This window comes from Stomoxys calcitrans, chromosome 4, assembly GCF_963082655.1.
Source record: "Stomoxys calcitrans chromosome 4, idStoCalc2.1, whole genome shotgun sequence".
NCBI lineage: Eukaryota > Metazoa > Arthropoda > Insecta > Diptera > Muscidae > Stomoxys > Stomoxys calcitrans.
The window spans coordinates 60,483,168-60,499,344 of NC_081555.1; the positions used below are offsets into that span (position 1 = coordinate 60,483,168).

General features: G+C 39.1%; 2 protein-coding genes across 3 annotated transcripts in view; one reads left to right on the forward strand and one right to left on the reverse strand.

Moving 5' to 3' along the window:
• The first annotated feature begins 958 nt into the window (after positions 1 to 958).
• LOC106094050 (protein YIPF5) overlaps positions 959 to 16,177 on the forward strand; it is a 52,773-nt gene continuing 37,554 nt past the window's right edge. Inside the window, exons 1-2 of the mRNA XM_059367949.1 lie at positions 959 to 1,133; positions 1,187 to 1,424. Of these exons, the coding sequence (XP_059223932.1) occupies positions 1,048 to 1,133; positions 1,187 to 1,424 (324 nt within the window). The 5' untranslated portion in view covers positions 959 to 1,047. The remainder of the gene's footprint in view (positions 1,134 to 1,186; positions 1,425 to 16,177) is intronic.
• On the reverse strand, positions 8,378 to 12,791 carry LOC131997271 (uncharacterized). Of its 2 annotated transcripts, XR_009398160.1 has the most exons (3): positions 11,025 to 12,791; positions 9,941 to 10,082; positions 8,378 to 9,876 (listed from the first exon to the last, which is right to left on the reverse strand). XR_009398160.1 is itself a non-coding variant. In XM_059367951.1 (2 exons), the coding sequence occupies exon 2, from the start codon at positions 9,196 to 9,198 to the stop codon at positions 8,578 to 8,580; it is 621 nt and encodes a 206-aa protein (XP_059223934.1). In that variant the 5' UTR covers positions 9,199 to 9,876; positions 9,941 to 10,109; the 3' UTR covers positions 8,378 to 8,577. The 2 variants fall into 2 exon arrangements, 1 of the variants encoding a protein (XP_059223934.1); XM_059367951.1 differs by lacking the exon at positions 11,025 to 12,791 and having other exon boundaries at positions 9,941 to 10,109.

The following is a 16,177-nucleotide window of genomic DNA, read 5'->3' on the forward strand; positions in this document are numbered from 1 at the left end:
ACTCAACCAAAACTCGTTGATAGATAGTGCACTCGCGAAAAAAAATTGTACTCAGCTGTTTACGGTACTTTACCTAGTAATTATGTCATGGAACGAACGCTGCATTCGACGTCTAGACAGATTAATTAGGGTGGTCTCACGCGAACAACTGTTACCGGCCGGCCAAATTTGACTGTATTAAGATGTCAGATTTTTGTTTGCATTCTCTTTGTTGTTAAATTCTTTCTCGCATATTCTCTGTTCATGTACGCACACGTATACATACACATACACAAATTTCTTTGTGTGTTGGCAAAACGTCGATCAGCTTGATGGCAAGATGGCGGATTGCACCATATGATTTGTAGTTATTGTACAAATGAGACCACCTTTAATTGTTTCGCCATAATTCGATGTCGACAAACTATTGGGTTGCCCAAAAAGTAATTGCGGATTTTTTAAAAGAAAGTAAATTCATTTTTCATAATGAACTTTAATCAAATATACTTTTTACACTTTTTTTCTAAAGCAAGCTAAAAGTAACAGCTGATAACTGACAGAAGAAAGAATGCAATTACAGAGTCACAAGCTGTGAAAAAATTTGTCAACGCCGACTATATGAAAAATCCGCAATTACTTTTTGGGCAACCCAATATTAATTTTATTGGAATGTAAAAAATTGAACGATAAATCTGCAACAAATTAAAATTATCTATCAAAATCAGTTATCAGTGCAACCCTGGTTTTGTATATGTTACTAATGCGCGCCATATTTCGTTGTTTATGTGTGTTATGGTTCTTAACTATAATACTCACACACAACCAAAACTTGATGACAGATAGTGCACTCGCGACAAAAAATTGTACTCAGCTGTTTACGATACACTACCTGATAATTATGTCATGGATGCAGCTGTCGATTTTAATTTTTCAATCGCCTCAGCCGACGAGTCGCCGTCGCCGATCAAGATTTTGGCCAAGCCGCCTTCGTTCACTGTCCCTAGGGTGACGTGGTATTGTATTGTTTTTTGATTTGTAAGATTAAAATATAAAAAAAGTAAATCAAATATGGCCAACTTTGGTGGACAAAATGAATTTTACTCGTCTGGCGATAATTCGTATAACTTTGATATGCCGGAATTTGATCAGGAGTTGTATGTGAAAACTAAAATATTTTTTAGAAAAATTTTATATACTCGTTTTTTAGAGACTTTCAGAATTTTGAAAATACGCAAACATCGGTTCCGCCAAATTATGACTTAAATTACGCGAACACCAATAGCAGTGGAATGAGCTCTTTTTATGACCCAAGCGCATATTCGCAAAATGCTTATGACCAAAGTGACAAACGTTTCAAAGCTGGTGGCAGTGTAGGTAATGACTTCGAAGATGAACCGCCCTTATTGGAAGAGTTGGGTATTAACCCTAATCACATATTTCAAAAGGTAAATTATTCATGATGTGAGTCACAATTTCTGGTATATCTCGCATGTTTCTTTTTGAGACTCATTCGATTTGAATTGTTTTTGTCAATAGGAATTTAAATATTATTGGACCTCCTGCGCCGTTAAGTTAGGTTAGGCTAAGTAGTTAAGTCTGAATTTTAAACTGTTCAGCTATCTCGTTGGAAGATCTGCGAAAGTAGAGGACAGTTTTTCAATTCAGCAATACGATTCCCAGAAATTTAATGGCTACCTGGCTGATTGAGAAGATATGTATGCCAGTCGTTGTTATGACTTAGATATTCCACCACATCTTTAATTGCAGGATCTCCACTTTGTACCTATATTTTAATGTGTAATACTGGCTCATTTCACTATCCGCAACCCTTAGACGTGTCCGGAGGCTCTCAGCTGAGCTATATATGCCAACGGTGATCTTTACAAAAATCGGAGTTCGCAGTCCAATCTGTCGGTTCTCATAATTATCCCGTGCCGCCCGGAACTCTGTTATGCCCTATTATGAACCCAATGACTGCGCCAAAATCATCTTTTCATTGACTATCAAACGTCATTGTTTATTTTGAACGTTCGTACAATAACTTCGACCGCTCGCAGCTTTCGCACGTATTCCAGCGAATAAACCACGCTTCCTAGCAAGGCTCTTAATATGTGACATGGAAATGTTCGTTTCGGACGTTGCAAGTACGTTGGCCTGTCCTTACATTGGCAATCAATCAAGGGTGGCCGCGGGAACAGGTTGGCCATTGGTTATTTAAAGTAGAAGTTATTTAGTAACTTCTTATTATATTTATTTTATATTTAATAAACGTGCCGTTTAAGGCCTGATAATATGAACAGATGACATGTGCCGTGTTGTACAAGCGCGACACAAATCTAGGATATAGGCATCTACCCTCTAGCTCTAGATTATGAAGACGTGTTCGTGTGTGTTTTGGCGGTGGTTCCCCTTCCACAATGATTTGGATGTCTGCTGCGTTAGCATCGCAGTAGATACTGCGTAAGTTGCTATCACACTATATGTGCTTGTTTCATGACATGTCACTTTTGCAATTCAGCATGTATGTCAAAATTGCCAATTTACATATTTTTGCTATCACACCTGTAAACTGAATAAATCGCAATGTTGTGAAAACAATTTAATTTTGGGTTGCCTTCAGCAAAAATTTGATTTCTTTATGTTTTTGTTAGAAGAAATAGAGTTCGCTCTAATCCAAAAAATAACATGTGCTATTTTGAAAAGTTATTTACATATTTTAGTTTAATTTGTATCGCACGACATGTACAACTCTACATGTGCATTATTTGACATGTCGTAAGACTAACACATATAATGGATAACACCTTTAGAAACACAGGTAGGAAGATTTTGGCTCATAATGGAGTTGTTCCACATAAAAACTGAGGAGACAAACCTTCCTGACCTTAGTATATCATTTCGTCAGCAATGCTATAACGTCAGGAGATTATTCCACCGGTCGCTCGGCTTGTAAGTCGACACTGGCGTTGCAAAGGTCACTACTGACCGCCCAATTGTTTTACATGTACATTAGTTTCTCAAAAAACAAAAATTGTTTTTAAGCGCATATCCTTGATTTATTTACTTTTGACGCCAATAATAGCAATACGAAAAATAACGATTAGTAAACGATAACACGTGCCGCATGGGCGTTCAGAATTGGGAAAAATTTTTAATTTTTTGGTGAAACTTTATTTATTTATTTCTTTCTGCACAACAACACAAAAATCTTATAAATTACAATGCAGTTTCATAAGAAAAGCTGCAAAGTCAAGATTAGTTCAAATAAATTAAATTATTAAGGAAAAAAATCTAAGAAAAAAAAAAAGGAAATACCTTTCTGCATAAATTACATTTTAGGTTTGGCTGAAAAGAGGGTGCAGGTATTAATCCGCCCCATGCCACTATGGACGTACACCTAAGCCAGTAATCGGCTTGTTGTGCGCTCTAAAAACTATAAAGTAACCTCTAAAAAGAAAATTTTAAGTTAGGATTTCCGTGCTACTTACAAAATCCTTAATTGTTTTCAATACCACCCGCCTAAGTTGGTTCATGTCTGGTGTTTTGTCTTCACCTAAGTGCCGGTATCTGTTGACGCGAAAGCCGGGCAATGACAAAGGAAATGCTCCAACGTTTCATCATCTTCCCCGCGGGCCCTACACTTGCTATCACTTGCCGCACCGATTTTACATAAGTGAGCTCGTAGTCCTATGTGTCCCGTTATGATACGAATAGCTATACTGACCTCCTCCTTGCTTCTTTTCAGTAATAGTCTCGTCTTCTCACGATCTGGATCCCCCCATAGGATTTTCGCCGTCCTACTGACCGTTTCGCTGTTCCACAATGTTGCATGTGCATTCGTCATCCACTCCCTTAACTCGGACTGCGTCGAATCGAAAGGCTTCGGGTTAATCAAGTTTATTGACTTCAGTCCTCTGGCCTTCACCGCCAAATCGTCTGCCCTTTCATTTCCCCTTACTCCGTTATGGCCCGGCACCCAAACGATGCGGATTTTGACATCCTCAGAGAAGGCATTAATCTGCTTCTGACACTGCAAGACTGTTCGTGACCTTACCGTCCAGGTTGTTATTGCCCTTATGGCAATTTTACTGTTGGTAAAGATGTTCACACTCGACGTCCTCGCGTTAGCACCACACCACTTCACGCATTCCGTGATGCAGGACCGTATTATGTTCAGGCAGTTTAAAACACATTTCAGTCCCTGGGTTCTCAATGTAGACCCCAGGCCAACTCTGTCCCCTAGCGTGGCAATACTAGGATTCCGTTAATCTAAGACTCAGGTGCTGGCAGCAGTGTCTCGCACTCGTCCTCTAGTGTCGTTTCAGGTATCCGATCATGACAATGTGACACTTCCAATTCAGTTTCCTGCCCAAGATCACACACCAGAGTGTACGTTTTGGCATCGAAGGATTCTTCTATTTTATGCACAACCTCGTGCAGGGCACGGCATGCTGTTTGTATTTGAGCAGTTCGCTGGAGGTCCTACTCTTTATCATGGTGTCCACAACACGTTCCATGGTTTTGAGTAGAAAGGACATAAGGCTTATGGGCCTGTAGACCATTAGTGTTGCATAACTTGCCTTGCCGGGCTTGGGTATAAACACCACCCTTGCCTCCTGCCAGGCTTTCCGAGTATATGCAAGTCCTAAGCACGCTGTGAAAATTTTGGCCAGATGAGGCGCCAGATAGTCAGCCTTTTTCTGTAGTAACGTCGGAAATATTCCATTAGGTCCGGGTGACTTAAATAGTTTGAAGCTCCTCAAGGATTCCTTCACCATAAGTTCCGTAATTATAAACCTTCGATCAACGTCATTATTCCAAGATTCCGGTGTCTCCGTGAGTCCTGTCGTATCCTGTGGAAAACGAGTTTTCATTAAAAGCATCAACAAAGACATTTTTGGTTCCAGACTTGCTGCATGGATGTGAAATTTCAGTGCATTGCGATTCGGGAAGTGGCCGTAGAATATAGCACTTAATACGTTATGTTTACGGTTTTAGAAGAACTTTAGGGTGTACTCTAAAGATCTAGAACTGGTCATATCGAAAAGCTTACCCGTCCACTGTGGAATGGCTAAGATATAATGTCATTATGACGATTGGCATAAATACCTTCTCAGACAGACCTTAAATTCCTGGAGAACGTATTTCTGAACACTAAAAATGGACCTCGACTGTCGCAGATCTCTCAACCAAATGCAGTTCAAAATTCACCTGTTCCGGGTGCCGGCCCACAGAGATATCCCAGGGAATTGTAAAGCGGATAAACTTGCGAGACTCGGAACTACCTTACAAATTCCAGGGAATCTGGAATCTGTGGGTATGCCTCCAGCGACATGAAAGCTAAATTTTCAGAACCAGGTCCCAAGGACAACGAACGATAGATGGTCACAAAGAGGGGGCTGTGAGCCTTCCAAAACTATGTGGCCTACAATCCCATGGCAGACGGTTTTCCGCACCGGATTGACCCGATGGAACTCTTCATCGGCAAGGGCTGTAGCCTTAGTGTACGTGTTCTTCTTTTTTCGTCAAGGGAGAGGCACATCCCGGAGTGCCTTCTCGCCACGCTTCTGGTCCCTGCCGGGATTGAAAAGAACCCCGGACCCTGGTTCTGTTCGGTTTGCCAAACCCACCTCCATCATCGGTCGGTGTCGGTGAGGTGTAACCGGTGCATGGAGTGGGCACATTTCCGATCTTGCTCTGGCCTCACTTCACTACGGGAGTATAGTCCTACTGGATAAGTTTTTTTTTTTATTTTAAGTCTGTAGATAATAAATACCCTTACAGACTAATAACAATATATTTACAAATGTATTAACCTAAGAATTTAAAAATAATATAATTTTCCTTTTTAAACTTTCTCGATGCTCATTTAAATCTATTCTATATTTCAGTTGATTAAAATGATAACATAGGTGCCGAAAAGGATAATTATTGGCATAGTTGGTTTTATAATAGGAAGTTTTCAAAATATCTGGTAGGTCTGATAGGAACGTTAAAGAAAATTCGATTAATTTAGTCAAAAACGTAATGTTTAGCATGGTTTTACGACTTTTTAATGTAGGAATCTTTATAAGATTTAATCGGTACTCATACGAAGGTAATGAACTTCTGTCCCACCCATTTCAACGGAGACAAAATATTTAGTAGAATTTGTTTTTGAACCGATTCTATCCAATCAGAATGAATATTGTAGTACGGATCCGATACCATTGAAGCGTACTCGAGATTACTTCTAACTAGCGACGTATATAAGTTTTTCGTCACAGAGAAATCATTAAGTTCTTTACTCCAGCGTTTCATGAAGCCAAGAGCACTACGTGCTTTGTTTACAACAATTGAGATGAGTTAACGGAAGTTTAAGCGTTGATCTAGAAGAAATCCATGGTCTTTAAAGCTATAGACTACTTCAAGTTGATTGGAATCCAAAAAGTAGCTTGTTTTAAGAGAGGTTATTCTTGAAAATGATATGTGTTTGTATTTGGAAATATTACGTTCCATTAAGTTCTGGTTGCACCATTCGTAAAGAGTATCAAGGTCATACTGAAGATAACACTGTTCATCAGAGTCTCTCGTTGATCTGAAGATCTTTACATCATCCGCATACATCAAAATATTCGAGTGCTTTAAAGTAGAAGGGAGATCGTTTATGAACAAACATAACAGCACAGGGCCAAGGTGGCTACCCTGTGGAACACCTGAAGAGACAACAATTGATTTGGAAGCTTCAGTACCAAATTTAACTCTTTGAGTACGTCCAGTCCAATAAGATCTGATCAACTTTAGTAAAGATGGACTGAAACCAATAAGATATATTTTCCTTAACAGAAGGTTGTGGTTGACTTTATCAAATGCTTTACTAAAATCGGTATATATAGTATCCGTTTGGTAGCGTTCCCTAAAGCCATCGTTGACCAAACAAATAAATTCTAAAATATTTGTTATCGTCGATTTCTATTCGACAATATAGAAGAGACTTGATGGGAAATAGTGTCAGTTAGAATTTTCTTTAATAGCTTTGGAATAGCATTCAAAATTGAAATGCCCCTGTAATTAGACATCTCATTGCATTTTCTGGCTTTAAAAAACGGTCTTATATAAGATTGCTTCCACAATTCCGGCAGATATCCATGCTTTAATAAACTGTTAAAAAGTGTACAAAACGGATACGAAAGTTCGAGAGCGCAATGCTTTAAAAAGTTCGATGGAATTCCATCTGGACCGGGATTAAAAGTTATCTTCAGTGACCTTAAATTTTCAAGTACTACTTTTTCGCCAATCCTAGACACGGCTATAAAAGCTGAATTGTTAATTGTGTATGGATATGTTCCACATAAATCATAATAATTATTTGAGTAGGAAGTGCTAAAAAAGTCAGCAAAGATGTCGGCAATGCCTGAATCGTTATCAGCTACATTAGCTTTATATCTAAGAAAGTTCGGTAAACTATTACAACGGCGCTTTGAATTCACAAACTTGTAGAAGGATTTAGGATTTGATTTCAATTGATTCCTAATTTTATTCAAATAACTACCATACGCCGATTTGTTTTTTTTTTATTATATTCGCATCTTGTTAATGAATACATCGAAAAGTCAGACGTTGACCCTGTGCGTTTTAACCTTTTATATAATTTATTCTTCTTGTTCTTCAGCCTAGAAAGATTGATTGTATTCCATGGAGGACCAGATGCGTTGCAAAAAGTAGTTTAGGGACAGATTGAGAAATAAAGTCAAGTAGCACAGTATAAAAAGTTGAAATCATTTCATTGATATCTTTAGATCTGAAAATTTCATTCCAATGAACAGATGAGAGTAGTGAGTTCAGTTTGATGTAATTAGTTTTAGCAAAACAGTACACATTTTCAATTGCTACATCTCTTTTAAATTTAATAGTGGGATAGGGTATAAGTTATTTGAGTGTCGGATGATATCATCCTCAGGACTTACAACCGGATCATTAGAACTTAAAAATAGCTCAGATGGTTGATTAACGAAAACAAGATCAAGTAATTTAGAAATTGAATTGTTTATAAAATTAATTTGAAAAAGACCAAAAATTAACAATATGCCGATACATTCATCGGAAATGCCATTTGGTATCACGGGTGTTAAATCATTTGACTCGGACGAATGAATCCAGTTAATTTGAGGAAGATTAAAATCACCAAGGGCAATCAATGTGTCTCTTGGTTGAGACGACTGAAATGCTGATTGGATTGCAGATACGTATTTTAAATAAATATCCTCACATGAAGAGAGTGGGACGTAAGAACATGAAATAAATATTGAAACATTTTTTAAAAATATTTTTACGCCTACAAATTCAATATCCAAGGAAGATTCCACTATTATTTCTTCAGGAGAAAATTCAGTGGAGACCGCTATTAGCACACCACCGCCAGATTTTTTCATTTTATCGTTCCGATCACGCCTATATATTTGATATTTGGAATGTAGTATTTCAGAATCGTATACCTTATTCTGAAGCCAAGTTTCAGTAAAAGCCATGATATGATAATCGAAAATAAAGCTATCTGAGTAAAGAGACGATAGTTTTGTATTTAACCCTCTAACATTTTGATATACTAGAGATATGTGATCAGCAGCAAATGATAAATTCAGTTTTTTGGCATAATTTTAGAGTTAGAATTAGTGGGAGGTAAACAACATCAGATCGAGGGGTATCCTTAAAGATATATTCTCGGATAAATGCCTTAGCGGGCCAAAAATCTGGTTTTATAACGACTTCAAAAATGTCTTCTGGAACAATGATTCGGAAAGAAGCTTTGGTACGCCTTCCATGGTACTTAAATTTGTAAACACTCAATTCGACATCAATGTCAATCTTTGATTTTAAATAAAATAACATGTCATCAGTGGAAGTTTCAGCAGCGAATTTGGCTGCAAAAATCGCTTTCTTATTCGGGGCAACTTTTAGTGGTTTAGGAGTCGTAGTTGGTAGTTTGGGTGTAGCTTGTGGAGTGTAAAATGTTGTTGTTCCAGACGGTAAGGCAGAGACACTAACAGCACTTGATGAAGCAGCTGTATTCGATGGAGCCAATAGGCCAGAAGGCGGCTGAGTATTAAGTCTCGTGTAATCGGCGACTAAACTGGTTGATGGTTGCTGCTCCATTGAAATTTCAATATTAGATGGAACTGCGTTTATATTAGGATTCAATTCATTGAATCGTTGAGTGATTGCAGAAAATTCTCCAGGCATGATGCATTTTCAAATACTGTTTTGTATCTTGCAAATTTTTCCATTAAGGCGACGAGATCATTAATAATTGTTTCGAATTCACTGCGAGTATTCTTAAAAAGTTGCAAGGTACTGTGCGAACAGAGCCAGCAGTGGGTCACAAGCGTCGTCGTCGTCGGACTATGTGACCCCCGACCTCTCCCTTGCGGCAATATACGCAACAGTAGCATCACAGCCCCAATATTACCAGGCCAGTGCCAGGAAGTGTATCATTTGACAGCTCTTACACATTCTTCTCACATGCCACAGCAACTTGCGATAAAGTCAAAAGTAGAAACAAGGTCCTCAAGTCACTTGCCGGCAGCACTTGGGGGTAGAGAAAGAAACCTTGTTGACCACGTAAAAGCAATTGGCCGATCTGTGGTAAGTTATGCAGCGTCAGTGTGGTCTCGTCAGCTCTGTGACACGCAGTGGAATAATATTCTGATCTGTCAGAATGCCGCCCTCTGAACTGCGACGGGCTGTCTCCTCAGTTCTCATGTGGACCACCTCCATCAGTAGACTCAGATCCTACCAGTTCGAAGACATAACTACATGCTGACCAAGCAATGCCTTTTGGGCTGTTGTAGCAGAGGCCATCCAAATCATCATAGATATCCACGGACCAGATCTACATGATCTAGACCGTGAGGTTCAGCGCTACAAGAGAGAACCTCTAGATCAAATGTCATATGAATCAGGTCTAGACAACATTCATACATACATGGTGGCAGATGCGGTAAAAGGCTACTGGGTTGATGTAGTCCTTGGAGAACGACCGCCTCCCATTGCATCTGAAGAAATTGACCTCCCCCGGGCAAACCAGAGTAGTTCTGGCTCAATTAAGTTCCGGCAGATGCAGCCGCCTCAAATTACATTATGAAATAAATAACATTTGGTATAATCCAGGAAAACCACATATTTGCATGTAAATGAAATATTGATATAAAAAGCCAATTAAAAACAAATATAATTAAAAAGAAAAAAAATTTAACTTAAATATTAGTAATAATTTTGTAACAGTAGGAAAATATTTACATAGACAGATTATTATCAATTGTATGATTAATACTGGTAGCATTTGTGAGTGTTAAAACTTCTCCTCAAAGATTGGACACCACTCAGTGATATGTGAGAAGTTTGCCTCAGTTCCTTAGTGGAATGTTCATGAGCAAATTTGCATTGCATGATTAAAAGTAATGTAAGAAAACTAACTTTTTGAGATATATGCTATGATCACAAGTAAAAGAGAAATCATGTAGCCCTAATTGAGGTAGTAAGTTTTGAAGAGTTTTTTCAATTTATCTACGTTGCTGGTAATCTGCAAATCACGTGGTGGTGTATTCCATTGACGTATAGCACCAGTGAAAAATTGACATTCTGAAACCATTTTTATCCGTCTCAGGGGTATTATTTTCCTACCTCTATTGGATCTTACGAATTGTATCCTTTGAAATAGATTCATAGGACTTGTTTAACAATAATATTGTGCAAAAACTGTAAATCCCTCATATTCAAAAGGAATCGAATTACATTTTTCACACCCACACAAAATGGATATGGGACGAAATTCCATATTAGATTTCGGGACTTGTACAATCTACATTGTAAGATTCATTCAATAGTGACGAATAGGTACTGGACGTAATTATTACATTGAAAAAGTAGCTAAGGTATGGTAAAAGGCGAGGAAGGATTTTTCGAAAAAACTTCGGATCCACTCCATTGGTAAACATTTCAATTAGTTCATCTACATCGCCATGGGAAAAAGAAAAGCCTTTACATTCTCCAACGCAAAAAATACTCACCCTTTCCATTCAATAATCATGGAAGAACTGAAACGACCCATATAATACACAGTCTTGGCCAACTTCCTTCTTGCGGAGCAAAATTCATCATGCGGTTCAGGTGTCTTATAGCTTCCATCTGGCATAGGCCCTATCCCTAGCTTTTATGCATATCTTTACCAAAAAATTAAACTAGGGATTACTGTTCGAAGTGATTCTCCTGGCCACCACAGGAACTGTTGAATTGTATAGTTCAAGTATATTACCTTGAAGAAACTCAAGTTGCTGATCAATGGAAATTAAATCATACTGCCCATTCTAGTTAGGCTAGGTTGGGTTTAAGTGGCATTCTGCCCTCACTCAGACTCACTAGACGTTTTCGTCCATTGATACCACAGGAACAGAAGAAGGAAGATGCCTTCTAGTTCCTACCATTGAACTATCCAGATCTCTTTAAAAAGCCCAACAACTTGCGAGTGTTCACATCCGCTAAATCAGATAGGTTCAAAATGAAATGAAAACTCCTTCTGACTGCCAGTGCGGGACACACACACAGAAGGTGTTCTATAGTCTCTTCTCCTTCGATGTCCTCACGACTTCTGCAAAAGTCGTTACTGGTCAGCATGTTTTCCGAGTCAAGTCTAGATTAGGCCACATAGTTTTGGAATGCTCACAGCCCCCTCTTTGTGACCATCTATCATTCGTTGTCCTTCGGGCCTGGACCTGAAAATTTAGCTTACATGTCGAACTGTTCATCCATCTCGTTGAGAGATCTGCGACAGTCGAGGGCGGTTTTTGAGTTCAGAAATACGTTCTCTAGGGATTTAATGGCTGTCTGAAAATATATTTATGCCAACCGTCTTTATGACGGTTATTATACCTTAGCCATTCCAACACTAGAGTACACTCCAAAGCCCAACAAGCCATCCTTTGGATCCGGTTGAGTGTTCAACAGTAGGTGGACTCGCAGACGAGCGTGATGGGATTCGTTGAATGAACCCCACTAACCCCAGAATAAGTGAGCTGAATCTGGGAATAAACAGAGTAGTCAACGGAAATAAGCGGGCAGGGAGAGACCCATTCGCCGTATCCGTGGTCTCCAAGCCGATGGAAAACTATCACAATTTACCGTGGGCGATGTTACGAATGTCATTCGTGGCGCCAAATCATTCAAGGCGTTGGGCCCCGGCGGAATCTCTACATTGATGTTGAAGAATCTTGATTTTCCTGGAGTTGAGTACCTTACTACTGTTCTCAACCTGTCTTTAAACACTGATAGTTCCCGATGTCTGGAAAATGGGCAGAGTGATCCCGCTACTGAAACAACTGCTTTGCATGCCATCACCGCACATATTTGCCGTGGCTTCAATCAGCCCTGGCCATGTGAAAGGACGGTCCTTGTGGCACTGGACCTATCGAAGGCATTCGATACGGTCAGCCATGCCGAACTATTTGAGGACGTCGCCAACACGTCCCTCCAGCCAGTGGCCGAATTACAGCATACGTGATCGAGTGCGCTTTCGTATCGAATGAAATTTCATCTCGTATTTAATGGAAGTAATGTCACTTGTATATACATTGAGATTGAAACCCTCGCGTTCTTAAAATTAAAAATCCCCGTTCAATAAAAAGATGCACAATTCGTAATAGAGAGATTTCGGCCTGAAACGGTGGGTCGCGAATTATCTGTGTGGTCGCCAGTCATTTGTGGAATTTAGGGATAAGAAGTCGAAGCACCGTAGAGTCAAACAGGGAGTTCCCAAAGGTGGGGTGATATCTCCGGCACTGTTTAACCTCTACCTATCATCCATTCCACCAACTCCAGACGGCATAGAGATCGTATCATATGCGGACGATTGTACGATCATGGCATCAGGCCCCCCACCAATTGTTTACATCTGCGATGGGTTGAACGTCTACCTCAACGAACTTGCCTATTTCGCTGCAATAAATCTGAAGATTTCTACCACCAAATACTGAGCTGAGTGTGATGGTCGATGGAGAAATGATTCCGACCATCAAGTGTCCCAAAATACTAGGCGTCACATTTAACAGCTCTTACACATTCTTCCCACATGCCACAGCAATTTGCGATAGTCAAAAGTAGATACAATGTCCTTAAGTCACTTGCTGACAGTACTTGGGGTGCATGAATGTTGTTTGGACCCGCTTGATATGCCGCTTGATCTAAAGGTTCTCTCTTGTAGCGCTGAACCTCACGCTCTAGATCGTGTAGATCTACCTTAAGGCTTCTGGGCGGTAAATGCGTGCCAGTGACATCCCGATAAATGCGTGCCAGTGACATCCTCTTCTGGCGCCACGTTGTCCGTTGGAGACATTGTCCATACATTCTCTGACTTCTGAATATACTCCACCGTAATAGTTCTCGAGAACAGAATCTTCCTTAGCCTAGAGGCTTCAGATGTATCCTCCACGGAGCTACAGAGTTCCACCCAGGATTTGTGCTGAGCCTTTCTCAGCTCGCCCTTTTATTTTTTTAGCTTAACCTTATAGATATCCCAATCGTCTGGTGCTCTTGCGGCTTTCGCTCTGTTGAAGAGAATCTTCAGTGCTTAGCGACGGAAGAATAAAAACATTTAGACTAGTCTTTGCAAGAATACAGGCTCTGTGTCTCCCATTCCTCGTACCCTTGAGTAGTTAAAATCCCGGAATTCTTAGTCTACGAACCATTCCTCCACACACCCATGGGTCCTGGATAAGAACCACGCCAAATCCGATTTCATCAGGAGGGTATTTAGTGATGATGAGCTTCCTAACGCATCCAGTGGCAGGTGAGAAAACAGTGGAACCACTCTTCCTCAGGACGCTGGACACTTGCAGTGTGGACGATTCCTCCTTAGATGCTTCAAAAGCTGCTGCTGTCGAAGTACTTTTTGAGTTCCGTCCTTCCACTCCGGCGCATACCTTGAGCCCAGTCCAACCGGATGACCTACCGACACAGGGCTTGTCGGGTCCCGTTTCGATGCCTTCCCCCACTGTTTCGACTGTGGCAGGGGGATTTTCAGCCAGACCTTAGCGATGTGGTCGAAGATAACTTTCAACAAATTAAAATGTGTAGGGTAATACAAGAAAAGGTTTTTATTGAAGAAAAAGTTTTGTACGACTGTCAAGAAAAAAAAAAAATTATGCTTCTAATATACATTCAAAAACAAAGCATACTTGATTAAATTAAAATGTAAAAACAAAGTATCAATACCACAATTATTTAATTGCATATACTAACACCCCCATTCAATTAAATAAATCCAACACTATCTTTAAATATTTCAAAAAGAATTTTTGTCAAAGACTTTGTTAAGAAATCTGCGACTTGTTCCTTACTTGATTTGTAAATAATGTTCATTATCTTATCTTGAACCAGATCTCGGAGAAAATGATATTTCATATCAATGTTTCATTCGTTGATTGTTCTTTAGGCTATTCCGCGATCTTTATGCAAGACATATTATCTTCGTAAATAGTTATAGGCAAATCAATAGTTATGTTCAAATCCTGCAATAATTTCAGTAGATACATAATTTCACTAGCTGTAATACAAAGGGCTATGTATTCTGCCTCGGTCGAAGAAAGTGGACCCGTTGGTTGTTTCTTAGTAGACCATGAAACCGTAGATCCAAATAATTTTATTAAATAACCACTCAAAGATTTTCTATCATCGGTATCGTTTTCCCAATCTGCGTCGCAATATGCAACAGATTTTCCATAAAAAAACTTCATATCTTTGGTCTTCTTTAGAAACCGAAGAATTCTTTTCAAATGACTCCAGTTGCAATCTGTAGCACAATTTTGAAAACGGCTTAAATAGTTTTCACTGACACTTATGTATATCAGGCCGCGAAGAAAGTATCAAATACATTAAACAGCCAATCAATTCTTTGTAAGGTTCTTTAGTGAGTTGAGTTTTCTCATTGATATCATTAGGTAAGGACAATTTAGGCTCCAGTGGAGTATCTGCATTTTTACATTTTTCCATTCCAAACTTCTTTAATAGATACAATATGAAACCCTTTTGAGTCATTTCAATTGTGGATTCTTCAATATTTTTACGTACTTTAATTCCCAAATAGACGTCAATGTCTACCATATCCTTCATTTCAAATTCCGATTTTAGCTGTAATTTTAAGTCTTGAATTGCTATCATGTTGTTGCCAACAATAAGAAGATCGTCTACATAAAGCAGTAAATATATTATATTGATAATATAAAGAAAATCTTTAATTTCACATTCTAGGTGATTGCTTTAATCCATACAGGGAACGGTTAAGTTTACACACAACATTTGATTCACATTCAAGACCTTTCGGTGGATCCATGTATATTTCCTCTCGTAGATATCCATTCATCCGTCCATCCATGTGATGTATGATATATTTCATTTTATTCGCGACTGCTAATAAAATACGGAAAGTACCAATTCTAGCCACAGGAGAATAGGTCTCATTGTAGTCAAAACCTTGACACTGAGTAAATCCTCTAGCAACAACTCGTGCTTTGTATTCACCTGGATTCCCGTTTGCATCCAACTTTCGCCGAAATACACATTTGGAATTACGACACTTTTTGCCTTTGGACGTTGAACTAATTCCCATGTGTTGTTCTTGGTCAAAGAATTTAATTCTGAATTAATGGCAGCATACCACTCATTAGCATCAACACAGTTTTCAACATCTTCGTATTTAGTAGGAACTTCTGATACAAATTGTTCTGCACTTAAAACCAAAGTCATATATTGAAATCGTCTAGGGGGATTTATTGTTATTGTACTTCTTCGCAGTTCTACAGTTAGTTCTGTGCTTTCATTAAGCACAAATGGATCTATATCGCCATTTTCCAACATATTTTGTTCTTCCGGGAAATTAACTGTTTCTTCGAATATTTCTTCAGTCCCAGTACTTTGTTCCAGGCTATTTTCATTTTCCTTATACGACTTCTCTAGTACTACAGATACATCCTTTCTTACAGACAGCGGATTAATAATCTCGGTCTCATTAAATAAAACATCTCTTGACAGAACTAGCTTCCTTCTAGCTGTATCCCATAAACGGTAGCCATTTCCACTACAACCAATCATAAGTAGTTTCCTCGATTTCATATCCAGTTTCGTTCGATGAGCTTTTAGAATATGGGAATATGCAGCACAGCCAAACACTCAA